General features: G+C 35.5%; 1 protein-coding gene across 1 annotated transcript in view; it reads left to right on the forward strand.

Annotated features, from left to right (window-relative positions):
• AQR (aquarius intron-binding spliceosomal factor) overlaps window positions 1-27,746 on the forward strand; it is a gene marked incomplete at its 5' end in the record, with an annotated part of 104,275 nt that overhangs the window by 13,858 nt on the left and 62,671 nt on the right. Inside the window, 11 exons of the mRNA XM_079700477.1 lie at window positions 1,346-1,466; window positions 3,487-3,627; window positions 5,334-5,402; window positions 6,459-6,559; window positions 8,942-9,018; window positions 12,436-12,500; window positions 13,632-13,748; window positions 15,496-15,609; window positions 17,318-17,421; window positions 23,468-23,570; window positions 26,349-26,469. Coding sequence (XP_079556603.1) covers window positions 1,346-1,466; window positions 3,487-3,627; window positions 5,334-5,402; window positions 6,459-6,559; window positions 8,942-9,018; window positions 12,436-12,500; window positions 13,632-13,748; window positions 15,496-15,609; window positions 17,318-17,421; window positions 23,468-23,570; window positions 26,349-26,469 — 1,133 coding nt within the window. The remainder of the gene's footprint in view (window positions 1-1,345; window positions 1,467-3,486; window positions 3,628-5,333; window positions 5,403-6,458; window positions 6,560-8,941; window positions 9,019-12,435; window positions 12,501-13,631; window positions 13,749-15,495; window positions 15,610-17,317; window positions 17,422-23,467; window positions 23,571-26,348; window positions 26,470-27,746) is intronic.

Consider the following 27,746-nt stretch of genomic DNA (forward strand, 5'->3'; position numbering starts at 1 on the left):
CTATCACCAGGTAAACTGCCATGAAATGAAGAGATTTCACACAGATTCACACTAACAGACTTGGTAATGGAAGTTCTAAAGGGCATAATTCAGGAAAAAATTTAAGCTTGTAAGAAAAGAATGATATGAAGTTTCATGCATTTTATTTATGAAAGAGTAGTCTCTAACTTGGAGCCTTTTAGCCATTGTTTAGGATAAAATACTATTTATCAGTTTCCTAGGCTCTTGCAAATTAAGCAAGAATGATGGCTAAAGATAGACCCATAGAAATACCAACGTAAGCAGACCTTTGAAGCATAAGAGAAAGTAGAAAAATTATATGCTATAGCAGAATCTAAAATGCATAACTGTGTGTGTGTGCATGTATGAGCACGTGCACTTGTAACCCATTGAAAAGTAATACGTGTGGAGTGATTTAAAATTGGAACAAAAGTTCCTTTTTTTTTTTTTTTTTTTTTGCGGTACGCGGGCCTCTCACTGTTGTGGCCTCTCCTGTTGCGGAGCACAGGCTCCGGATGCGCAGGCTCAGCAGCCATGGCTCACGGGCCTAGCCGCTCTGTGGCATGCGGGATCTTCCCGGACCAGGGCAGGAACCCGTATCTCCTGCATCGGCAGGCGGACTCTCAACCACTGCGCCACCAGGGAAGCCCCAAGTCCTTCTTTTTTGCATTAGTACTTGAGAGTATTTTACAACCCCGTACAGTAATTGATGTTTATAATTACTCTGAATAAGAAACGGCTAAGCTTTGTTTTAGAAATCAGAAATACTTACTTTGTTTAGGAATATTTTCACCAAAGTCTCAGAATAATAATTTTGGCATCTTGAGGGGGAAATGCCAGTTACCTTGAAAACTGACTTATGTTGAATACCTTGTAAATTAAGTAACAAATCCTCTTTTTGATTAAGTCTCTTAGTTTCCAGAAATCATTTGGTCCTGATGTGAGTTCATGTTAATTTCTCAGATACATTTATCTGTGAAGCTGCCCATCATACCATTTCATTTTAGAGCTGATATTTGTCAGATATTTTTATTTTTTACTCCACGAAATGCCCTAGATAAGGGACTATCCAGTGCTCTAATGGTGATAATTATATATGTCAATAACCTTTGAGGTCTCCCTCTTTGAAAGTATAAGGCTGTCATTCTCCACAGCCACATTTGCTACATATGTTTGTAGTTGGTAGCACTGACCTACATTATAGGTAAATTTGTGAAGGATTCTCAAACTATAAGTATAGATTTTCAAAAAGTTATAAATAATTAAGCTTTTTCAGGGGAGTGATATATTACAAAGAAGTGGTGGTAACTAATGAAATATTCTATGACTTTTCATTCTTCCACAGCCAGTATCTTGAAAATTACCTCTGGATGAATTATTCTCCAGAAGTGTCCAGCAAAGCCTATTTAATGTCAATCTGCTGTATGGTGAATGAGAAGTTCAGAGAAAATGTCCCTGCATGGGAGGTAACAGATTTAAATTACTTCATAGCTTTCTTACTTTGGTCACTTAAGCCATTACGAAGTAGCAGACTTTTTGCCAATAATAAGTAATGTTTTTAGAACAGAACTTTATCCAATAATAAATTAAATTTTGAGAAAAAGAATGGATGTATGAAAAATAATATAAGATTTCTTTCGGTTTCAATACTTTCTTTAAGCTAATTTACTGTGAATTGAAAAATTATGAATGTGGAGTTATTTTTCTGCTTTGAACTTAAAACAGAGTGGCATGAGTTATAAAGACTTTTACATCAGATAAAGTAAAATTTATATTAAGTAGCACAAATAGATAATGCTCAAATGAGATAATATTTTTCAGTGCCTTGTTTCACAGCAGGGAGTATATATTTGTAGTTTTATGTGAATAGTGTTTCCAAAGTCGAGACAGATATATTGTAATTTCAATTTTCTCTTTGTCTCTGATTTGGGATCTGTTTTCCCTTTTTGACATTTCTAATTGACTGACATTTTCTCTTTGTGCTACAGTAGTAGAGGCTTGATCAGCTAGTAGAGGTCCAAAATCTTGGCTTTCTTTGGCCACCATGAAATGGTCAGCTCATCGAAAGAGTTTCTTCCCCTCCAGTCAGACTTTTTTAAATGAAGGAAAGGCATGGATATTTGACATCTTTTTTGAGGGGATAGTCTCCAAAATGAAAAGGTGTTAACATTCTTTAAGATAAAACCATAGACACTTCACTCAAATATTCAATAAGTGACTACCATCGTATGGCAGATTAGAACCCAGAGTAAACTAAGGGCCTTGTGTCTTATTGAGACATCTTAGGGATTTCTTGAAGTTGCTTCGAACTACCAAAGGAAGGGAAAGGGAAGGCAGAGAATGACTTGATCAGTTTGCATGTTATAAAGACCACTTTGGTGATTAGAGCTTGAAACAGAGAAAAGATAGTACAGATAAAGAGAAGAAGTTACACACAGATTTGGAAAATAGAATTGATGGGACCTGATAACTGAAGTAGCTTTAGCGGGGAGAGGTATTATTTCCAATAACCTTCCAGGCTTGGGCAACTGAATGTAAAAGATGAGAGTGCCATTTATCAAGATAGGTAGAAGAGGGTTGAGGAATACTTTGGAGGGTACAAAATTATTGAATTGAGTTTTGGACTTACTGAGTTTAAATTGCTTTTGGAATATCTCGGTGAAATTGTCTAGTAGACAAAGGAATCTAAGGGTCTAGAGAAACCTGGACTGAAAATGTGTATTTAGAATCATTAGCATATGGTAGTTGAAGTAATGGGAGGGGGAAAAGAAGAATGAGGCTAGAACCCTAGGAACACTGGTCTGTAAAGTGACAAAGGAGGAGGAGCCTTCAGCACATTGAAAGGGGGTTGAGTGTTGGTAAGAGTCCTTTGGGCTTGACAGCTGTAACAACTTAAGGGAGTGCTGTGGGTGGAAACCTGTTGTAGAGAAGTAAGTGAAAACAGCTAGTGCAGGCCACACATTTGGAGCACATGCCTATGAAAGAAGGGAGAGGTAACAGAAAGAAACTAGGTGGGGAGGTAGATCACAGAGAGGCTTGAACATATTTACATTATTTACCTTTTTTTTTTTTAACATTATATGTTAAGAGTAAAGAGACAATATAAAGGAAAGGCTGTCTTTGAGATTAGAGTGGGAAGACTTTAGTTTTTGCTAAAGGTGTTGTTTCTTTTGTTTAAATTAGAAGAGTTAAAACACTTTAGATCTTTAATAAGAAAACAAAGCCTAAGCTAATTACCAGCCTAATCCTTGAAGAAAAAATAAAGGAATTGAAGCCATTATTTTATTAGCTGAACGTTTGTGCAACTCTCACATAGTCCTGCCAGAAACCTATATTTGACTTGCTACCGTTAATAAGAAAGCAAATAATCTTTTTGTAATTATTAGGTATTGTTAATGGACTACTAAAAAGTCTACCAGTGTTTGCTTAAAGGAGGAAAAGAGGTGAGCAAGCCATTTCAAAATGAATTTTTATTTTTCTTTTCAGACTTTTAAGAAGAAGCCAGATGACTTCCCATTCTTTTTCAAGTGTATCTTGAAAGCGGCATTAGCTGAAACTGATGGTGAATTTTCACTCCATGAACAGACAGTCTTATTGCTTTTTCTTGATCATTGCTTCAATAGTTTGGTAATTTTACTTTATCTTTTGGGGAAACGTTCAAGTTTTCTTGTTCTTTTCAGTTGAATGTAGATGAGATTACCTCTGTAGCCAACTCTTCATAGTAGTGGGGAATGAGGATAATGCTAACAGCTTGATTTCAGCCCCTTCTCAGTAAAATCTTTTTATAAGATCTGTTTGCTTTTTAATAGATTTAGACTTGATCCCTCCTTTTCTCTATCTAGCCTCTAAGTAAAATGATAATAAAAACTGAAGTTCTCCAGACGTAGAGCAACAAAGAGTCTAATATGAACACTGAGTAATGAGATCTGTGTGTGTAAGCTATACACAAAAACATGGTTTCATTACTTCTCAGGCATACTTCATGCATAAGCTGGCAGGTCAGCAGGAGAGTTATGTTTTTAGTTGACTGTTTAGGGGTGGTTATGGATGATCTTTGAAAGTCTCTTGGGTTGTGTATGACACTTTTCATTCTTCATAGGATTATCTTCTGAAAAATAAATATTTACCATAATTACTATTTCGTTCGTGCTTCTCTCCTGTGGTTATCTGAAGGTATATACCTATTTATTTAAAGATAGGTGCTTCTGAATTGATAGTGCATTTAGACCCATACAGGAGAATGCACGGGGTTTTTTCTTTCCCTGAAAACAGTCTTGGTAGATGGATGATTATTATCTATTTCCATGTAGTACCTCACATGGATCTTGTAAAGACATAAGAAAAAGATTTATGATATGTCACTATTATCTCTTTAACATTTATTAAATTTAAAAAAGCAAATATAAATAGATGTGATTCCTTGTCAGCAATTGAACAAAACCAAGATTTAATTAGTATTAGTAGATTGGTGCTAGGTTTAATTAACTTAAAAGCTAGCTTATTATTGAAATACTTTGTTTTTTTCAGCTTACCATCAGTTCTCATTATTTGAGGTAGCTACGCTCTATAAAGTAGCTGCGAACACTGAATTAGCTATAACTGAACCATTGCTCTTGGGGAAGATACAGGGTTAGGTTTATGCAAGCCTCCGGTCACAACAAACTGATCAGCGTCTAACTGTTTTATGTGTTTCTGTTTAAAGTCACCTTACGTAATATATGTTGTTGATTCATTAACATTGAACTCGTGGTCAACAGTGCTGTAACTTAGAATAAACCTTATCTAACACACATATTTCCTCTGTAAGGCACATCGCAGCCTTCTAATGCCCAGGAACACTGGACGACACTTCAGTCCTGTGCTTGGGGCCATTTTAAATAGCAAAATCACCAACAAAAAACACAATAATGTGAAAAAGTAGCACTAAATAGACCAAAAAAATATGCTAGTGTATAATATGAGAGCTGAAGCAAGAAGGCAGAGCATCACCTTGTCCAGCCTCAGCTGGAAATGTGTGTGTTGGGCAGCTCACATTTTTCTCTGCTCTGTGCTGACAATGAATGACAGCAAAAGCATCAGGAATATTGAACTGGGGATTACAAATACATTTTTTCAAGTGGATGAATTCACAAATGTGGAATCTACAAATAATGAGGCTTGACTGTATCTTTTTTAAAAAGTATTGAACTTCTTAATAATAAAATATCATTAATTTGAAAGTACTGATAGCATGTTTTCCCCCAAGACTTAAAAAGACAGTACGCGCTTTATGTAAAGACTTAGGTTAAAGTGCTGGTGTGTTTATAAACTTGGTTTCTTCATGCTTTAAACAGGAAGTAGACTTGATACGGAGTCAAGTACAGCAGCTTATCTCCCTCCCAATGTGGATGGGCTTACAGCCTGTAAGTATCTAATTTCAGAAACTTACATATATTTATGAGTGGAACATGTGGTTTTAGACTGTGTAGCTTTAATACGGATATAAAATGGTAGCTAAAAATCCCCTTTCCTGCTTACAAAATTTGTCTAATTTACTATGCATTAACTTATCATAGATGTAGTTTTTTCCGTTTTAAAGTTTTTATATGTAAGCTAGCATACGTTTCACCTGATTTCATTATTGTAAGGTGAAATAAGGTAATATCTATTGTGCTCAGAGAGGAGTTAATTTAGTAAAATATTATTACTCGTATATATGTCTTTGGATGAGACTAAATACAGACTTGAATTTTTTATTTTCCTTGATTGGAATGTACATACAGCTATAGGAGAAGATCAGAATTATGTTTAGTATTAGCAACTTCATTTTTCTCATCAAATTCTCGTTGGATAATATGTGCCAGTATCAAATTAACAGATCTTAGGGAATAAAGTTAAAACTATCAAATTTCAGTATAATACTGTATTCAGAATTCCATTTCCTGCTCTTGGGTGATTTTGTAGACGCCCAGATATGCAAGCTCATTCATAGGTACCAGTTGATGAAGGTGAAAACAGGCACGTATAAATAATTAATACTAAGTTAAAAATAGATAAGTGTGGTAAGAAAGAATGTGGTGGTGTGGACATTTCCTTATTGTGGTAGCTGTTTTATGTTCATTGTTTCAGACCCTTTTTTTGAACTTTAATGCTCCTAAATGTTAATGCTCATATTTTTCAAATTGAAGTCCTTAATTTTAGAAATAAGAAAAAAATTTATTATTGAGCTTAAAATCTTGACTAGAAAAGGCAGTTTCTTTTGTCTTATTTTTTTCTATTAACAAGTGTCAGAATTGAACAGTTCTTTAAAATATAGGTATTTGTTTCTTAGTTTTCAGGTTTTGTCATGTTGCTTTCTGGTTTTATCCCATTGCTCTATATTATATCCATACATTAGAAAACTACCTAATAGTTGATCTAATCTTTATCCTTGTAAGCTTTGGGGTTACTGATGATTTAATGTCACATCACTCTTTCAGGCACGATTGGAATTAGAATTAAAAAAGACACCTAAACTAAGAAAATTCTGGAACTTGATTAAAAAGAATGATGAAAAGATGGATCCAGAAGCAAGAGAACAGTATGTTGCCAAAGCTTTGTTCCATGTTGGTTTCTTATGCTGGGTTGTGAGTCTTAGATATTGCTGACTTGATTTGTTTTTTCCTTTACATACTGCTGAACCAAATAAATGATTAAGAAGCACTTAAACTGTCATAGGAATATTTTTCTCAAAGGTCCAAGGGAGAAGCCAAAACTTCACCACGTTTTTCTCCTTTCCCTTATCTCTGCTCCAGTCATAAGTGTATCACTGGGTCTTCCCCTTGCTTGTTGTCCATCATAGTCTCTGTCATGGATGGTTCTCAATTTTCTCCACAATCTGCAGGCTATCATTCCAACTTATCTTTCTTTTTCTTACTCCTGCACTCTTAACAATGACTAATACACTCCATTTTATACACAGTTCATTCATTCCATAAATATTGAGTGTTTATTATTTTGCTGAGTACTATTATAGGTATAGGGGTTGTGGCAGAGAAGAAAATGGAAAGTAATTCCTGCTCTTGTGGAGCTTACATTCTAGTTGGGGAAGGCAGCAAATAACAGATGAATTATATGGTATATTATATGGTGGTCCATGCTAAGGAGAAAAATAAGTATAACGATTAAGGAAGCAGATGAGGGTTGCAGGGTATTTTCATAGTAATTATTACCAATTGGATAAAAGTCTAGTAGCAAGCATTTATTTCATCAAACAAAGTGCTGTTAGTATGACATGGGAAGAATCTGTATACTCTAAGAGATTTATTCCTCTCTCTCTTTGAGGCTAGCTGGTCAAATGTGCTCTTGCCTTATTTACTCTCTGACTCTTCCAGCAGTGATCCTTTTTCTTTCTTCATCTTTAAGTGCTCTTTTCCACTCACTGTTTTTTCCCTCTGCTTATATGCTTGGGACTCGCTTCCCTTGGGCCTATGATAACTTCTTCTGACTGTATTTTTTCCTCCACTTAGGAGAGTAGTCTGTATACACCTGTAGATAGTAATTGAAGTCATGAGTATGAGTGAGATTATGTAGTGAGTATGTAACCTATGAAAAGAGGGTTGAGGACAAAAAGAAGTGAAGCTTGGAGTTATGCTGGTGATTACTGAAAATGAGAAGAACTGAAAAAAGCTGGATATCAGAGAAACAAGTTTGGGAGTAAGGAAGCGAGAGCTATAAGGACAGGATATTAGGGTCAGAATAGGAATATCCTTTCATTAACTTCGAACTCCAGTCTCATCTCTTCCATGGTATCTTTCTAACCAATAGCCTCTTGATTGGGCTAATTACATGATATCTTTGCATTATTTGACTACTTCCAAAAATTTTAAACTGTCTCTTGCCGTTACCTCAATATGATTTAATTCCAAATCGATAGACTATTCGTTGTTTTGTAAACATTCCTTCCCTAACTACCCTTTCCACTCTACTCCACTTAATTGAAGGGTAACCTTCTAAATGCTCTTCCACACCAACTACTTTAGGCCACAGTGCTTTCTTCTTCTGAACTCCTAAAACAGACTGTGTGTCTTAACATCAGGTATTTTCATAATGATTAGACTATGTATAGTTGTTCAGAGTATAGGTTCTACAATCAGACTTAACTAGGTTTCACACTCACCTGCCATGTAACTTTGGGCACGTTACTGCACCTCCTTGAGCCTCAGTGTGAAATCAAGACAATAGTACCTGTTTCGTAGGACTGTCGTCAGTATGGGACTATTTTGTATGATGTACTTAACACAGCTCACATCCTGGCACAGTAAGTGCTCAGTTAATGTCAGCCAGTTTTATTAATTGGTGGCTTGTGCTATTAATTATATTTTATGACTTGTCATTTCAAGTATATTTTAGTCATTCTCCTCCTTTTTATTTCCACCAGGACTGGCATAATCAGTTGTAGCCATCCAGTACCTTATGATTGTTTTTTGATTAGTTGGTACATAGTGCATCTTAAATTAGTAATGAGTAAAAAGTTGTTTTTTAAATTAACATTTAATTTTTATACATCATAATACTCTTATGTTTAATAGTTTAAACATAGTAAAGTATGTAATTGCTTATCTCATTTTAACTACATACTTAAATGTTAGATATTTTATGTTTCAAGAGCAGACTGTAAATGAAATTTTGAAAACTTCTAGTCCTGACCTTTAAATCACAAGTGAAAACTTTTACAGTAAGAAGATAGAGATGGTTTCTTGGCTGGTTTATTAGGCCAGTAATGAGGCTCTTCTTTTCTTCATGTACTGCTGTATTTACATTCAAAGAAGAAGCTATGTGTTTAAATTATGGTCCTGATTTCAGAGAGAAAAGTAACATTTTGAACAGTGTAAGAAAGGCTGTTCAGCATTTAAATTTTACTTTTGAAATAATTATTTCTCAAAAATAATTTGGTCACTGTTTGTTTTCTCTCTGATTTTAGAGCCTATCAAGAAAGAAGATTTCTTTCACAACTCATCCAGAAGTTTATCTCTGTGCTGAAATCAGTTCCACTTTCTGGTAACTGTCTTCCTCTTCTCAGCTCATTTGTGAAGTTACCATTTAGATGCCCGTATAGTATTTACTAATCTTTAGTCTAAAAACTGCTCTCAGAGTGATTTTAAATTATATTGACAAGAGGTTACGTCCTTCCCTTGTCAAATAAGTTACCAGTCTGAGTATCGTGGCTGCCTTAGAAATTCATGTATTTAAGGGCACCAGCATGGTTATTAAAAATGTTCATTTATTTATTTTTGGAGCTTGCTTATAAGCCACAGGTCCTGAACCAGGTTCTGGGACATGGTGAACAAGACACTCACAGACCCTATCTACATGGCATTTACAGTTTGCTGAGTAGTGCTTTCAAGCAATATCAAATATTGTTAGGAGGGGAAGAGGAGAATTATTTTGAGATATGAGCTACAAGATGAGATGGGTAGGATTTTCCTCCATCGTGGCCTCCATTTATTGATGAAACAAATATAAATATATGCTATGTAGAGTATAAATTTCAAAATATATCATAATTTTACTATATATAGATAGATGTGTGTGTGTGTGTGTGTGTGAGTGAGTGTGAGACCTATGTACTAGGAAGAGCTAATTACATTATTCTGGGTTCACAAGATCTTTATAAGCATTTATATATGCTATGTATGATATGTCATTGGTTGTTAATATTTTATTTTCTAACTGGAATATAATCTAAGAACAATGCTGTAGGTGTACCATATTTATATGCACCAGAGATTATAGCATATATATGAATCAGATTGTAGCTTTGTTTAAACTGAAATACAACAATTATTTACTTATAAATGTTGCCGCCCTCCCCCCCAGTAATAGTTTACAACCGAAAATCACACCTGTAATTCAGTGATGAGTAGATACTAATGCTATAAATGCTAATTTATGGTACCTGATTTGGGGCATAATATCAGTATTACTACCAGCATCAGTATAAAGAAAAAATTGTCATATGCTTGTAATCTATGTCACTTAATATTTGTGTATTTAAATATTTCAGTTAAGAACCTTAAACCTGGAAAGAGGACTTAGGTTTGGTTTCCTTGGCACAAATAGTAATAATGAGGACCAGTAATGTCTGTAACAATTAGGGTCATAAAAATTGATGTCATCTTGGGAATTCCTTCATGGTCCAGTGTGTAGGACTCAGTGCTTTCACTGCCGTGGGCCTGGGTTTGATCCCTGGTCGGGGAGCTAAGATCCCACAAGCCACGCAGCGTGGCCAAAAAAAAAAAAAATTGATGTCACATACAAAGGTTTGAAAGTCAAGTAAATACAACAATATAGGACCTGCAGTGATTTTAACATCCTATAAACTACTAACTGTTGCCATTGTCATAATATATTGTCAGAAAACAAAATTTCTTAGATTGATCTTGAGCTTTAATCAAAATTTGTTAACTTTCTGGCAAAGGAACCAACAAGGTGATGAAAATAGTGTGCCAGTTCAGAGAGGGCATAAAAACAGATAGAATATATAGTTAGGAAACAGAAAACTAATTTATAAAAGAGTAAAATAGATTGTGTGTAGTTTCATTTTACAGGATCATTACAGACAACCTGTCCATATCAGTTGTTATAAAGGAAATCTGTGTAGGATGGTCTGAGATGTCAGGACTGCTATCAGAAGAAAGGAAAAATACACAATACACATAAAAAGCAAACAATAAGGATATATTGATGTCTGAAACTGAAATAACAGGGCTTCAGCTCTGAAGAATTATGCCTAGTAGGGCCACTTAGTGTAAAAATATGCTGTTTTATCCACCAGAACTCAGAAATTGAGTACCAAGCATCACGTTCTAATTTTAAATAGGCCATTGCCAGTAATTTTCTCAAGCAATAAATAAAAATACAAATACAGCTCTTGTTCACTTTTAAAATTTTGGACAAAATTATTTTCCTTTGACAGTAATAAGGAACAAAAGATACAACAGAGGACCGATTTGAATGGATTTAATTTAAAAGTCGCTCCTTTGGACATATATACACTACCAAACGTAAGGTAGATAGCTAGTGGGAAGCAGCCGCATAGCACAGGGAGATCAGCTCGGTGCTTTGTGACCGCCTGGAGGGGTGGGATAGGGAGGGTGGGAGGGAGATGCAAAAGGGAGGGGATATGGGAACATATGTATATGTATAACTGATTAAATTTGTTATAAAGCAGAAAAAATAAAAAAATAAAAATAAAAAAATAAAAGTCGCTCCTTTAAATTCTTTAGTTTTAGTGGCTGTGTGACCTAGACTATGTCTCAGAAAACCTGGATTCCAGTTGTAACCAGCCATTACTTTGTTCTATACTTTTATCAAGTCATTTTCCTCTGGTCCTCAGTTTCTTACCTGGAAAATGAAGAGCTAGTACAGATGTTCTCTGAGGTCTTTTCCAGCTGTGAAATTCTATAGTTATGTTATTTTAGGGTTTGGATTATGGGCATGTGTTAGTTACAAAAGTATTCATATTTCTTTCTTCACATAAAGCCTTCTATTTTCCTGTATGCTACAAGTAAAAGAGTGGATTTATTTAAGCATTTGTAGGATGCCTTCTACAGGTCTAGCACTGGTTTATTTGCTGCTGGGAGTCCTTAGCGTGGGGACCCTGAAATTATCTCCTTTGCAATTGAAACAGTCTTGTCAGGTTGGTTTCAGCTGGTAAAATAGCAGAACATTTTCTGACATTAGAAAAAAAAGACATTTGTAATCTGAAAGCATGTCATGTCACAAAGTTGTAATTCTTTTAAAAACAAAAATGTTTTTAAAAATAGTACATTAATGCTCATGAATAACACAAGATAGTGATTTTAAAAATATTTTATTGCTCTGTGTCATTGACATTTTAATGTCAAAGTTAATACATGTACAGTGAAAAGTCATAAAAATTGTCCCTTTAATTAGTTTGTTTTGTATCTTCCCCACCCATTTTCTGTGCATTTTAAAGATACATATATATATATCTTTGTGTGTATATAGGTACACATACATGTATGTGTTTATGCATATGAAAGAAGTTCTAGATGTTTAATATGTGAAGAAAATAAGGAAAGTAGGTCAATAACTGAGATAAAACTGCCTTTCTAGTTTTTCTATTCAAGTTTTTTCAACATCTAATCACTTGGTACAGATTTTTAAAAATTAACACTTTAAAAATATTTTTGCACGTCTGATTTTTAAAATGTGTCTCTCATCTAAGGTACATTTTTCATTTTCTCATATTTACAGAGCTTACTGTAAGGGTAAGGCCTGCCCTTTTTGAAATATATGTGAGGTCTGTGCTCTGAACTATAGTTAGTCCAATCCTGATGAATGAGACAAATAACCTTGTTTAAATAACTAAATAACTGCCAATTTTAAGATATAGTACCATAAAACGCCCTAAGTAAGAAAGTTTTAACATGTTTTCTCTGTTATGTCTAGAACCTGTCACTATGGACAAAGTTCATTACTGTGAAAGATTTATTGAACTTATGATTGATCTAGAGGTAAGAAGTGTGCAGTGACTTTTCTGTTACATAATCATTAAGGAGGCTAAGATTAAGCCTATGACTATATATGAAATATTTCTTTATCACCTCAAACTGGCCTTAGTTTGTTTGTACCTATTTCAAAATGTCTCATAGAGAAGAAAGTCAAAAGTGATTGACCCTTGAAGTTTTCAGATGACTGTCAAATGGCTGCATTTGTATAAAAAACATTATTTAGTATAGTTATTAAACATGAGTCCAGCAATGGCAATTTATTTTGTGTCATATTTAATACCCCTACGTAGAGTTTTAAAAAGGGCTGAAGTTATAGATTTATGGCCATCTCTTTAATAATCTCACTTTTCTAAATGTGCCTAATATTATTGATGAAGAAAGATATAGCTGCTTGCTATAGTCAATTTTTAAAATTAAGATTTTTAAAAAAGATTTCATGCTACTAGGTACAAGATTTTGATACAAAGTTCAGATGCAGAGTTGGTATAGTTCAGATTGAATTCATTTCCTTTCCTTTCCTCTCCCTCTTTAATGCAGGAAATTGAAAGAAAATCCTTTCTGTTCGTTCCTTATCAGGAGAGCTAGGGTGTTTTCTAGACATGAGGATTAGAGTATTGGACTAGCAGTCATTCATGAGATCTTCATTGAGATTCCAGCTCTGCCAGTAACTATAATCTGACGATCTCAGTAACCTCCCCTTTAACATGAGGGTATTTGACTAGATTAGTGGTTTCCAAACTGTGATTGTCATAGTTTCTCAGTATTGTCTTTCTGACTGTCATAGAATGATATGGGAAGAGGAAACTGAGAAAGGGATCTCCATTTAGGGTTTTCCACTCCCTTTTCCCCATTTTTAAACCTGCACACAATACATATTGGGATTTCATATAGGATTTTGTTTGAAAACTGGTGGCCAGGGTATCTGAGATTTCTTCCAGTGCTGGATTTTATTTAGAAACATTACCACTGAATTTATTTACAGCATGGACCAGACCCTTTACTTTGTGCAGAGTGTCTTTTGGGGGGCTGAGGGTACTTTGTATGTGATTAATACTTCTGCACTATGTATCAGTAGACTTCACCTGTAGCTGGGAGAGCATGCAGACTTATTGCTGTGGGGATTATTTTCTCTAGGCCCTACTCCCCACAAGACGCTGGTTTAATACCATCCTGGATGACTCCCACCTTTTGGTTCACTGTTACCTTTCCAATCTTGTTCGTAGAGAAGAGGATGGCCATCTTTTCTCCCAGGTGAGCACTGGTGGATCTGCACATATTTATTGTTTTCATTTCTAAGTCAATCTTTTCTTTCTTTGCCATGCACCTGGGAGTACTGGGGCATGGTACAATGTATATTTTGCTAAATACTGAATTGAATGATGTAAATTCCTAATTAGTCATTTTAAAGTAAAACCAAGTCTTAATATACAAAATGGATGCCTTCTTGTATAGGTGGCCTATACTAATTTTATATTATAGCCTTTTTTTGTCTTCTGAATATTCATTTTATTAATGTAAACAGTAAAACAAGCATTATTAAATTTGAGGGGATTAGGTAATTTAAATAAACGTTTTGTTAATCATATGTGATTTTATTATTGGACTAAATTATGTGTGATGTAGTCCCACATACTCATATATATTTTGATTCTATGTCAGTAACCACTGTGGACTATAATAGATGATAAGCATTAATTTCAAGTGAAATATGCCTTAATATCATGGCTCTCTTTGCATAAGACGAGGGTGACAGAGGCAGTTGATAGTGTGGAAGTACATATACACTTAGACTGCTGCCTTGAGTTGGAAGGCAAGTGAACTTTGTTTACTGCCTTGGGTAGGAAGACACACTATTAAGGTTTCCCATTTCCTGTAATGTCATCCAGAAGAAAAGTCTTCTAACAAACTTCTCACACTCGCCTTTCAGATCACAGCTGGAGATAAAATTTTCGTGTGTGTATTTGCACACTGTCCTAAGAATTCTTTTATCTTGTATCTGTGAGCATTCCTTTTTTTCCTATTCTCTTACTAAATTTTACCCAGTGATTTGTTGCATATATTAAAGTACATTAAAATCCTAATATCTGGGGGGGAGGGATAAATTGGGAGATTGGGGTTGACACATAGACACTACTATATATAAAATGGATAACTAATAAGAACCTACTATATAGCGCAGGGAACTCTACTCAATACTCTGTAATGGTCTGTATGGGAAAAGAATCTAAAAAACAATATATATATGTATATGTATAACTGATTCACTTTGCTGTACAGCAGAAACTAGCACAACATTGTAAATCAACTATACACCAATAAAAATTAATTTAAAAAATCCTAACATCTGATCTGCCATAGATTAGAATTAAGAATAATAAAAATTTGGGGCGAATGCAGCCCCAGATTCTGTTGATTCTGTTGATACTGCCAGCACAGGGGGAAAGCAGGCCTTCTTAAAGCACCAGGAACTAAGCCAAAGAAAGCTTGATGGCCATGGAGACCGAAGAGAGGAATGAATAGCTTAGCTTTTCCCACCTTGCTGTTTTTTCTAATAGAAGCATAGAGAAGAGTATCTGTAATTGTGAATTGCAAAACCCTCATCAGAAAATTTTAAGTGGCATAAGACCTCAGGAGTTCCCTCTAATGGTATAGTTCTATGTAGACAGATTTTTTTTTCCATTAAAATGATTGACTTCCTTTGATTAGTTCCTTAATGTCTCTTTAGTATTGGGATTGCAGTTGAAGTTCTTTCCTGTAGAAGTAGACCATGTGTATGAGATAGACTTTAACAGTTTGTTCACAAGGCATATACTTTATGCTCACATAAATAAAACACGTTTGTATATGTGCTGAAATGTTTGTTGCAATGTTTACATTCCAAAGCTTTTCAGTACCTCTAAGAAGGTATGTGGACTTGTTTATTATTTTTGATACTGTCTATTTTTGCTTTCTTGTTCTCATGTTTACACAGTTTATTAATTTAAATGTATCCTTTCAGCTTTTGGACATGCTTAAGTTCTATACTGGTTTTGAGATTAATGATCAGACTGGAAATGCTCTGACAGAGAATGAGATGACTACGATTCACTATGATAGAATTACTTCTCTACAGGTAATTGAAATGCATGATAGCCTTTGCGTCTGCTCCATGAAGTTGAGTCATAAATAATTTAGGTTTTATATAGTACAAATAGGAAAGGTACTAATTTGATAGTCTGTTCATCTTGAATTTTTAAAATATTGCTAATTATGATGGATTCATGAAAAATAATGCTTTCTTTTATAGTTCTCAATCTTGAGACTCAGTATATATTGATATTTGACACTCAAAAAATATTAGTTACTGGGCCAGTTTAGTGTGTTTAAGTATCAGTTTTATTTTATGAAAGAGTATTTCAACTTGACAAAGTTGAAAGTGTAAGTGCTTTGTACATTTTAAAGATAAACACAGGTAATGGGACTGAAATTTACCAATGCAACTCAGATATGCCCCCAAAGTACCTTTGTTTCTATTACTGAGCTCATTTTGCTCTTGAACTCAGTTTTTTCTGGTGGCAGCTTCTATTTCTCAATTTAAAGTAATTCAGTTCTTTACATTTTCAAGAGTCTCTTTTTGGGTAAAGACTCAGCCAAACTTAAGTTCAAATTGTCTTTCATAATCAGCTCAGACATGTTTTCCTGCTTTTCTCAGAACATCAGTGTTTTTGTCCTTCTGCTTCTGCCCTTGAAGTGACCACAGCGGGTGTGGTGTGTGGCTGTTCTCTTGGCCACCAGCAAGGCACAATGACTGCTCCCTTGGAGCTTGGTTGTCAGCCTACTGACAAGGCCCCAGCCATTGTTCTTTTTTTTTTTTTTTTTTTTTGTGGTACGCAGGCCTCTCACCGTTGTGGCCTCTCCCGTTGCAGAGCACAGGCTCAGCGGCCATGGCTCACGGGCCCAGCCGCTCCGCGGCATGTGGGATCTTCCCGAACCGGGGCACGATCCCATGTCCCCTGCATCGGCAGGTGGACTCTCAACCACTGCGCCACCAGGGAAGCTCCCCAGCCCTTGTTCTTGATGGTGCTGGAGTCCTCCTGGGAGCTGACTTGCCTCCATTTCCTAGCTCAGGCAGCTCACTTTCAGGCTTGGTTTCAGGGTCATTTTGCCATTGCCTGTAGTTGTTTCATGGCAGGCTCATCGATAACCTTGGCAACTTTCTGTGTCATCCAGTACAGAGCACATGAAAACTTGTGGATCTTCCCAGTGCTACATGAGCATTATGGAGGACTAAGAATGTTATTTCACACACACTTAATCAAATCAGCATAATGCTGCTCTTTCTGTTTCCTTGCAGCTTACCCCACGTTGGTTAGAGGTGTTACCTTGCAAGGTTCTCTCTTTCCAGAGTTCCAAAGTAAAGCAGGGCACAAGCACACTATGCTGTAGGCCTCTCCCTTGAGATACATCTTCACTGGGAGTTGCCCTTGAGACTTTCTTATAGTTTTGTTAGGCCAATTCTTGATCATAAAGTGTTTTGTTTTGTTCTTTCTCTTCTCCTGTCAGTGAACCTGGCCTTCCTGGCTATTTTCTTTTATATTCAAAATACAGTTTTAGAAATCAAAAACTGAACATTGATTCTTTCTGCTCTCTGGCTAGAACAATTCTGTTTTTTTTCCCATTGTATCTAATGCTTTTGAATAAGGCAGAGGTCACATATGAGAAGCATATAAGAAAGAGAATTGCATTAATTAAAAATAATTTTTTTCCATTATGCAGTATATAAGTTGTAATTTATTATATAAATATGTAGGCATTAATAAATTAATTCTCTTCTTTTCTAGAGAGCTGCTTTTGCACATTTCCCTGAACTCTATGATTTTGCCCTCTCAAATGTTGCAGAAGTAGATACTCGGGAATCCTTGATCAAGTTTTTTGGACCTCTTAGGTAAGGCAATATGAAAGGACAACTGAATTTTAATTTTCTTTTTTGGTTTTAGTTATTTTTGCACTACTTTAGGTGATGTTACTTGTTACACTACTGTTTATTGACAACTAGAACTAGTGCTTCTCTCTAGCATTTGTTTTCTTTGAGTCACTTAAATATAATTATACATCTTCTCTTTATTTTGGTAAAATTTTTATTTTTCGTAACATATATTTTTCCTAGATCTCAAATTTTTTTAGAGTAGAATATAAGCTGGCATCCCATCAGTCGTAAACAACATACAACAGAAACCAGTAAATGTTCATCCTATGTGATATTAGAGGTTAGGCATAAGAAAATTTTTGCATGTTTAAAATTTATTAAATTATAATGTTCTCTGGCATCTCTGTGAGTATACTTTTTTGAAAATAGCAGTAATAGCATACATTTATTTACTTTGTGATAGATACTCTACTAGTATGTAAATAAGTTATTCTCAAAATATTCATGTGAGAGGAGTAGGTACCATTTTACATACAAGGTAGTCGAGGCACAGAAGAGTTGGGTACTTTGCCTAAGTCACACAGCAAGTAAGTGACAAAGATAGGATTTTTTTTTTAATACATTTATTTATTTATTTATTTTATCTTTGGCTTCGTTGGGTCTTCGTTGTTGCGTGCGGGCTTTCTCTAGTTGCTTCGAGTGAGGGCTACTCTTTATTGGAGTGCACAGGCTTCTCACTGCGGTTGCTTCTCGTCACGGAGCATGGGCTCTAGACGCACGGGCTTCAGTAGTTGTGCCACACGGGCTCAGTAGTTGTGGTGCCTGGGCTTAGTTGCTCCGCGGCATGTGGGATCTTCCCGGACCAGGGCTGGAACCCGTGTCCCCTGCATTGGTGGGCGGATTCTTTTTTTTTTTTTTTTTTTTTGCAGTACGTGGGCCTCTCACTGTCGTGGCCTCTCCCATTGCGGAGCACAGGCTCCGGATGCGCAGGCTCAGTGGCCACGGCTCACGGGCCTAGCCACTCCGTGGCATGTGGGATCTTCCCGGACCGGGGCGTGAACCCGTGTCCCCTGCATCGGCAGGCGGACTCTCAACCACTGCGCCACCAGGGAAGCCCCATGGCAGGCGGGTTCTTAAGCACTGTGCCAACAGGGAAGCCCCAAAGATAGGATTTGAACCTAGGTAGTCTGACTTCTGAGCCCTAATTTTTTTTTTTTTTGAGGTATGATTGACATAAAACATTATATTAGTTTCAGGTGTATAACACAATGATTTAATATTTGTATTTATTGTGAAATTGATCACCACGAGTCTAGGTAGCATTTATCTCCATATATATAGAACTTCTTGGTCTTGTGGTGAGAACATGTAAGATCTACTTTCTTTGCAACTTGCAAATATGCAATACACTATTACTAATTACAGTCACCATGCTGTACAATTACATACCCATGACTTATTTATTTTATAACTGGAAGTTTGTACATTTTGATCTCCTTTATCATTTCACCCACCTTTGCCTTGGGCAACCACCAATCTGTTCCCTGTTTCTGTGAGCTTGGTTTTTTTTGGGGGGGGGTTGTTTTAAAATTCCACGTATAAGTGACTCATTAAATTCCACATATAAGTGACCCATACAGTATTTGTCTTTCTCTTTCTGACTTATTTCACTTAGCATAATGGCCTTAGGGTCCATCCATGTTGTTGCAAATGGCAAGATTTCATTCTTTTTTATTCTGAGCCCTAACTTTTGACCACTGTGCTCTGTTATCTCCTCATTTTCCTTAACTCTGGGGAGAATTTATGTGTAGTTAATTGGCTATTTAAACTGAAACAAACTGAGATTGGGTTGGTCATTCATTTTCTTATGAGGATATGTAATATAATATAATATAATATTATAATAACACACAGGTCTACTTCTTTTAAATAATGGCATTGAGTTCTGTTGAACAGGTCTACCATACTATTTTTTAATCATTCATTTTTAATCATTCACCTGTTGATGGATCTTTAATTTTTAAATTTTTGACTATAACAAACAATTAGGCAATGAACATTCTTTTTACTTCTGTTTTAAAAATTTTAGTACTGATTCCCAGAAGCAGAATGGCTGACTCAAAGGGGTTATGTGTTTGAATTTTGTTATATATTGCTAAATTATCTTCCAAAAAAATGCCAATTATACACTTACATCAGTAGTGTTTGAAGATTTATTTCTCTCCTTCCAACACTAGGTAAATTAGTTTTTCATTTTTGCCAGTCCAAGGACAAAAAAATTCTCATTGTTTTACTTGCATTCTGTGATTATATGTTACTTTCTGGTTGTTATCCTTTGCTATTTTGTATTCCATTGTTTGTCATTTTACTGATTTTTTTAAGTAAGGAACCTTTATTCTGGATATTATTATTTTGTCTAGTTCTGTTGCAATTATTTTGTCTCAGTTTCTCCCTTTTAACTTTGTTTATGGTACATTTTGTTATTACAGATGTTTTAATTTTTTTTTTTTTTTTTTTTTTTTTTTTTGCGGTACGCGGGCCTCTCACTGTTGTGGTCTCTCCCGTTGCGGAGCACAGGCTCCGGACGTGCAGGCTCAGCGGCCATGGCTCACGGGCCCAGCAGCTCCGCGGCATGTGGGATCTTCCCGGACCGGGGCACGAACCCGTGTCCCCTGCATCGGCAGGCGGACTCGCTACCACTGCGCCACCAGGGAAGCCCTGTTTTAAATTTTTAAACACATCTTTCAATCTTCTTTTTAATAAAAATAACAAATGTTTTATTTTATTTTATTTTATTTTATTTATTTATTTATTTTTGCGGTACGCAGGCCTCTCACTGTTGTGGCCTCTCCCGTTGCGGAGCACAGGCTCCAGACGTGCAGGCTCAGCAGCCATGGCTCACGGGCCTAGCCACTCCGCGGCATGTGGGATCATCCTGAAGCGGGGCACGAACCTGTGTCCCCTGCATCGGCAGGCAGACTCTCAACCACTGCACCACCAGGGAAGCCCACAAATGTTTTATTTAGAAGGCCTTCTTCACCAAAAGATTACAAAAATATTATATTTTTTAAGCACTTTTGTAGATTTTTTTTCTTACATTTAACAGCTGTATAGTCTGTCCAGGGAATTTATTTTTGTCCATAGAGCTCCTTTATACTCTTACAAATCATTGAGGATCACAAAGAACTTTTTTAATGTGGATTATAGCCATTATGTTTACTACATTAGAAATTAAAAGTAGAGGAATTTTAAATATTTAATTTATTTTAAAAATCAAGTAAAAATCCATTGTATATTTCATACATATTGTTAATGAAAAATATATACTCCATAATGAAAAAAAAATACATGGTGAGAAGGGTAGCATTGTTTTACAGTTTTGCAAATCTTTTTTAATGTCTGGCTTAATGAAAGACAGTTGGATTTGCAGATCTGCTGTTGGTTTCAGTTTGTTTTAAGATGTTATTTTGCCTGAAGTAAATGAAGAAAATCCACTCTTACACAGAGGGAAGTTTATTTTAAAAGCTTTTTCAAGTAATTAGGAATATTATTCTTTGATACATATCAAAACTTGACAGTTGATAGATTTCTTGAAAGTTAGTTTCATTGTGGTATCTGAAACCATGTTAAGGAAGTCTGTGCAATTAAAGTGAATTGATTTTAAAAATGGAGAGATACACCTTGTTCATGGATGAGAGGACTCAGTTAAGGTGTGGATTCTGCCCAAATGGATCTATAGATATAATTCAGTTCCAGTCAGAGTCCCAGCAGGATATGTTATAGAAACTGACAAGCTTATTCTAAAACTAATATGGAAAGGCAAAGGAACTAGAATAATCAAGACCATTTTGAAAAAGAAAAAAGTTGGAGAATTTCCACTACCTAATTTCAAGACTTACTATAAAGTTAAAGTAATCAAGACATTGTGGTATTGAAAACAGGGTAGACATTATAGATCACTGGAACAGGGTCAAGTTCAGAAATAGACCACATGTATACGGTTAGTTGGGTTTTGACTAAGGTGCCAAGGCAACTCAGTGGAAAAGAGATAATTTCAGCAGTGGTACCAGACAGCCATATGCAAAGTATGAAACTTGACCCATTCCTCACATCTTATACAAAAATTAACTCAAAATGAATCATAGACCTAAATATCAAAATTAAAACTTAAGAAATATAGGAGAAAATCTTTGTGATTCTGCTTTGTGCAAAGATTTCTGTAGACACCAGGGCACGGTCTTTAAAGGAAACAACTGATAAATTGGACTTCATCAAAATTAAAAATTTCTATTTGAAAGACATTGTTAAGAGAATGAAAGACAAGCCCCAAACTGGGAGAAAATATTGGCTAAATACATATCTGATGATGGACTGGTATCTGGAAGTCTCAGAACTCAATTATAAGAAAACAGCTTAATAAAAAAATGGCTATAGATTTGAATAAGCCTATAGAAAGATGCCTAACATCATTAGTCATTAGGAAAAGCAAATTTAAATCATAATGAGAGGGGTGCTTCCCTGGTGGCGCAGTGGTTGAGAGTCCGCCTGCCGATGCAGGGGACACGGGTTCATGCCCCGGTCCGGGAAGATCCCACATGCCGTGGAGCGGCTGGACCCGTGAGCCATGGCCACTGAGCCTGCGTGTCCGGAGCCTGTGCTCTGCAACGGGAGAGGCCACAACAGTGAGAGGCCCGCGAACCGCAAAAAAAAAAAAAATCATAATGTGATATCATTATGTACCTATTAGAATTGTTTATAAAAACAACAGTGTATTACCTCTTGACCGGTATGTGGAGCAACTGGAATTCTCATATATTGCTGATGAGAATTCAAAATGGTAGTGCCACTTTGGAAAAATTTGATAGTTTCTTGCAGAAACATGCGCTTACTGTGCGATCTAGTGTTCTCACAGACATACCCAAGAGAAATGGAAACTTACATTCACAGAAAAATCTGTACAGAAATATATATAGTGGCTTTATTTATAGTTGTCAAAAACTGGAATATATAAATATGCTTTAACTGGTGAGTAAATAAACACATTGTGAAATATCCATATAATGAAATATTACTCAGCAATAAAAAGGAACCAACTACAGATACACACAACAGTGTGGGTGAATCTCAAATGTATTATGCTGAGTGAAAGCAGCCAGCGTCAAAAGGCTACATAATGTATGATTCCGTTTATTTGACCTTCTGGAAAAAGCAAATTTATAGAGATTGAAAACATGTTAGTGGTTACCAGGGACAGGGATAGAGAGTTTGAGGGGCTTTGGGGGGTAATGAAACTGTATTTGAGTGGTTGAAAGCTGTCCGGTAAGTAGTGGCAAATGCAAGTTTTTCAAAATTTCAGTTTTTCACTCTGAAATTCAAATTTTATCTTTGGCAACATATACTGTCAGTTATTTTCCTTGAAGTTAGGTTTATTTTGTTCAGATTTTTTGCTGTTATTCAAGTCTGAATAACTGTAGTTTGTCAGTCGTTCTGACAAACATTCTTTTTACACAAGTAAAAATTGTGTGCAAAATGTGTACTTCCCACTCTGTCACACAGATTTTTTAAAAAACAGATACTCAAGTCCAAATTTAATAATCTTAATAATTTTTTACTGTTTCATCAAGGACATTTTTAAACAAAACTGGTGGGGGTTTTTTGTTTGTTTTAATAACTGTGTGTCACAGTGAGGAATGCTGTGACCACTTATTGTACTGGTTGGTGCCACTCCCTTGATTCATGCCACCAGTTTTACCCATTATCGCACTGTCACTGTATATGTAAAGACAGTGAGAAAAAAACTTAATAATATCTTGGTATTAATATGAAAAAGTATTGTCCTTGTAGCTTCCCTGAAACCATCTTGGGGCCCATGAGAGGTTTGCAGAAGACAATTTGAGAATTCTGTATTAGGGGTTTAACTCTTTGCTGATTTCATATATTTGTTGCTTGTGTCATAGGATTATATTTTCTACGTAAAAATTTTTAAGCCATCTGTAAAATTATGTTTCAAAAATGAATTGAGTTGTAATAAAATATTCTGATCTGAATATTCTTTATTCTGCAGTTCAAATACACTCCACCAGGTGGCATCATACCTCTGCTTGTTACCAACTCTTCCTAAAGGTGAAGACACAACTTTTGATAAAGAATTTCTTCTAGAATTGTTGGTAAATATTAATGTTCTTTGAATTTTGCATGTGGTTTTCCCTACTTTTTTGAATCATTCTTAAAGATGTAGGTTGGTACAGATTTTTTTCTGGGCTAAAAAATTGGTAGGTAATGCCTACTTGTTTGGGAACTATATCATCATTTGATTTTGTCAGATTTCTTTTTCATGTCTTAGATTTCTTTTTTCAAGTCTCTTACCTCTTAAAACTGCTTTATAGCATGGATTTGTTCCATGCAGATATTTATGAGCAACATCTGTGTCAGGCACTGGATTCAAGCACTGGGGATACAGAGATGGCCGACACTGTTCCTGCCTTTAACAGATCACAGATATACCTACACACACACACACACACACACACACACACACACACAGATAATACGTATGTATTCATATCTATTTATCTGTTTATTTATTTATTTATTTATTTATTCTTTTTTTGTGTGTGTGGTTCGCGGGCCTCTCACTGTTGTGGCCTCTCCCCTTGCGGAGCACAGGCTCCGGACGCGCAGGCTCAGCGGCCATGGCTCACGGGCCCAGCCACTCCGCGGCATGTGGGATCTTCCCGGACCGGGGCACAAACCCATGTCCCCTGCATCGGCAGGCGGACTCTCAACCACTGCGCCATCAGGGAAGCCCTGTTTATTTTTAAGTTATTATTTAAATATAGTACCTTGAATATTAAGCCATACCTTTATCACTGGAGTGCTCAGGAATGTTTAAAAATAGAAAAAGTTATTACCGACTTAGTGGTTTAAGAATTCTAAGGGATTTCTCAATCATTTTGGGAAATGAGTATTAGTTTGAACGTCAGCTCTTAAACTAATACTTTGTGTGAGGTTTTATTTTTTTTAGTACAGTTTCAGGTTCATAGCAAAACTGAGGGGAAGGGATATACTTTATTTTTTAAACTTCCGTGAGATATTTCATAAAGTGGATGAGTATTTAACTGTACGCCACTATGAATATCTAGGTTGTTTGCATGCTCACTAGTACAAATAATGATGCAGTCTTAATACATGCCTCTTTGTGCCCATATGTGGACATTTAGGAGAGGTACCCAGAAGTGAAATTATTTGATGTGCTTATTTAAAAGATAAAAGATGCAGCCAAACTGTCCTCCAAAAGCTGTATGTTCCCATCAGCAGTGTATTAAAGTATGTTTCCTTAAGCTTTTATCGGCATTGGATGCTGTGAGTCGCCTCAATTTTTCCAGTCTCATGGGTTAACAAAAAAAAACTTGTTTTAATTTTTTGTTTGCTGACTGCTGTAAGGTTGAGTTGTCTTTTATATGTTTCAGACATTTTTTATACCTATACAAATGCATTTGTAAACACATTTTTTTACACATATGGAACAATAATGGGCACATGTTTTTGTAACATATTTCAAGCTAATACTTCTAATACGGGGTATAAAATACAGTTCCTTACTGTAGAGAGGAAGATAATACGCTTATTTTGGGGTAGTAACAGGAAACTATTTGTAGCAGGTGTTTTAAGCCTGGTGACAGGTGTTTAAGTGCCATTTGGAGAGAAATCCTTGGGAAGCGTTTTAAATTAATTCAAGTATAGAAAATACTTTTTTATCGATATATTTACTTGCATGAAATGTATGTCTTGGGTCAGTATCTTTCCCTTCCTTCTTACAAATCACTTTTTGTTGTCTCTGACTACAAGTGCTTTCTAAAAATTCCTTGTCCTGTTTTCTGATAATGTAAAATCTTCTCTGGTAAGTCAGGTTTTGGAGATTAATAATAAATCCTTACTATAGAAAGAAATGAGGACTTTTCCAGGAACCTTTCTAATGGAAAATAGGTTTGAGTATAAAGTTGATCCTATCTATGCTTTTTAGGGTCTTATAGGTAAGATTTCATCCTTAAAATTTAAATAGTTATGTGAAAAGAAAACAGTTTTAAAAATTTATAGTGCTACAGCATTATCTTTCATTTCCTCCCCCTCTTAAAGGATTTTTCAGGCTTTGGATTCTTCTAATATCCAACCAAATATGATTAAAAAATTCAACTATGCATATTGTTTAGATGATATCACACTGTCTTCTTTCCTAAGACAATACTATCTCTACTGAAAAGAATGTGACACATTTTTCAAATATATCATTATTTTGGTATCTCTTAATTAGGTAACAAACTTATTTCTGTATTTGAGATAGATCACTGTAGTATTAACAATGGAGGGGTACATAGAGAACATCAAGTACAACTCTCTCGTTTTACAAAGAAGCCTGAGGCCAGGTTATTAGTAAACTTATCCAGATTATTTAGCTAGTTAGTACAAGAATGAAAACTGTAACCTAGGACTTAGGGCTCCCATTTTTTTTTCTTACATTGGTGAATGCTGTGTTGCTGTGGGTTTTAAGGTCTTGGCATGTGCCAGACACTTTGACATTATTTTACAATATTCCACTTCATTTTCATAAGAAACCTAAGAAGGGAGTGACATTTTAATCTGCTTTACTGAAAAGGAAACTAAAATCAGGGAGTTTGAAGTAACTTGCCCAGCTTTCACATAGCCCATAAGTAGAGGTGCTAGGTGTTGAACTCAGATCTGTCTGATTCCAAAGTCCATCACAATCAGTACCTCTTCTTTGATTTGTGGAGAGCATGAAAAAAGGAAAAAAAAAAATCTCTTTTAAGTGCTACAATAACTCAAAGACATGAAACTTCTCATTCCATACTTTGTGTTGAATTTCTCCATAAATTATTTTGATTGAAAAAAGATACTTCTCACTTTCTTTCTAAACCTGTTTCTTTTAGGTATCTCGTCATGAGCGTCGAATTTCTCAGATTCAGCAGTTGAACCAGATGCCTTTGTATCCAACCGAGAAAATCATATGGGATGAAAATATTGTCCCAACTGAGTACTATTCTGGGGAAGGTATGGTAACGAAGTAGAGTATTCAGATGTAACATGAAACTTAGTTTAGAATTCATCATATATAACTGAACATACTCCTATCTGCTATATACATTAGGGTAATTTTCTTGTACCCTCAAGTTCAACTTTAGAAGCTAGAAGCTATTCAGTGTTTTGAATGCTTAGCATTAAGGATTTAAATTTAAGCATTGCCTAATGAATATGTGTGTTTGTGTGTGTATCATCCTGTATAAAATGTGCCCGTAAGCTGTGTGTTCAGGAGACCTAATAATACAAGAATTGTAGCTTTCATTATGTCATTGTAACAGGCTTTGTTTGGTAGTGTTTTATTTTTCAAAGCCTTTTCTAGAAGCTCTTTTGAATTCCTTGTAGAGCCAGCTAATGACCTCCAAAAGAAAGACATTGTCATTAGTTAAGATAAGCCCTTAGTTTTGATCCAGAGTAGTATTGCCTAGTATGTTCATCTACCTCTTTCAACAGATGTTTCTAAATGCTCATCCTCTAATGATGAGAATTTGCCACAATTGAGTATATGCCAAAGTGCATTCTGACACATTTTGAAGGCATATTTCAAAAAAAAATTTCTGGAAGTTTTTTGAACAACAGTGTCATGATTAGTGGAGATGTGGCTATTTTAAAGAGATCACCAATATAGGTATTGGTATATTTATTTAAAAGAAAATTGTTTCTTCAGAGTCATGTCCTGGAGCCATAATTCCAATAAACCCAGTGCACTAAAATTGTACTAGATTTCAGAATAATCAGGCTTCATACCTTTTTATATTCTGACAGTGATTAATGCATTGTTTTCTCACTTTTCTAATTTGTTCATACTAAAAGCATTTGTGACCATATATGTATGAATAACACTTGAGAATATTTTGTCTTTTTAATGAAAAGTTTGTGTCCTTGAAAATGTAAACAGTCTTATATCTAGCTTTTGGTACTATTCAGTGATGTTGTTCTGAGTTTAAAACATACTTTGCTTAGTATAAAGGGTTGCTTTTCTTTCGCTCCTATGATTAATGAAGTTAAGTGAAAAGAATTACTTCTCAAAATTTGTCTTTGTACCTGTCTTGCCATGGTTCTTCACTGACCATGGGTGAAACTGTGCTTGTGGGGCTCGGTATTCAATGCTGTGAGATAGGCAAAGATCAAAGCCAATCCAGCACAATTATGCAAGCTGCTTCCAGCTCCCAAGGAGAGAAAATAAGTGTGAAATTGGGACAGATATTTTAAAAATATAGTATAAGAATTGTAAAGAAAGTCTTTGTAAA

Source organism: Hyperoodon ampullatus (genome assembly GCF_949752795.1).
Source record: "Hyperoodon ampullatus genome assembly, chromosome: 3".
NCBI classification, from domain to species: domain Eukaryota; kingdom Metazoa; phylum Chordata; class Mammalia; order Artiodactyla; family Ziphiidae; genus Hyperoodon; species Hyperoodon ampullatus.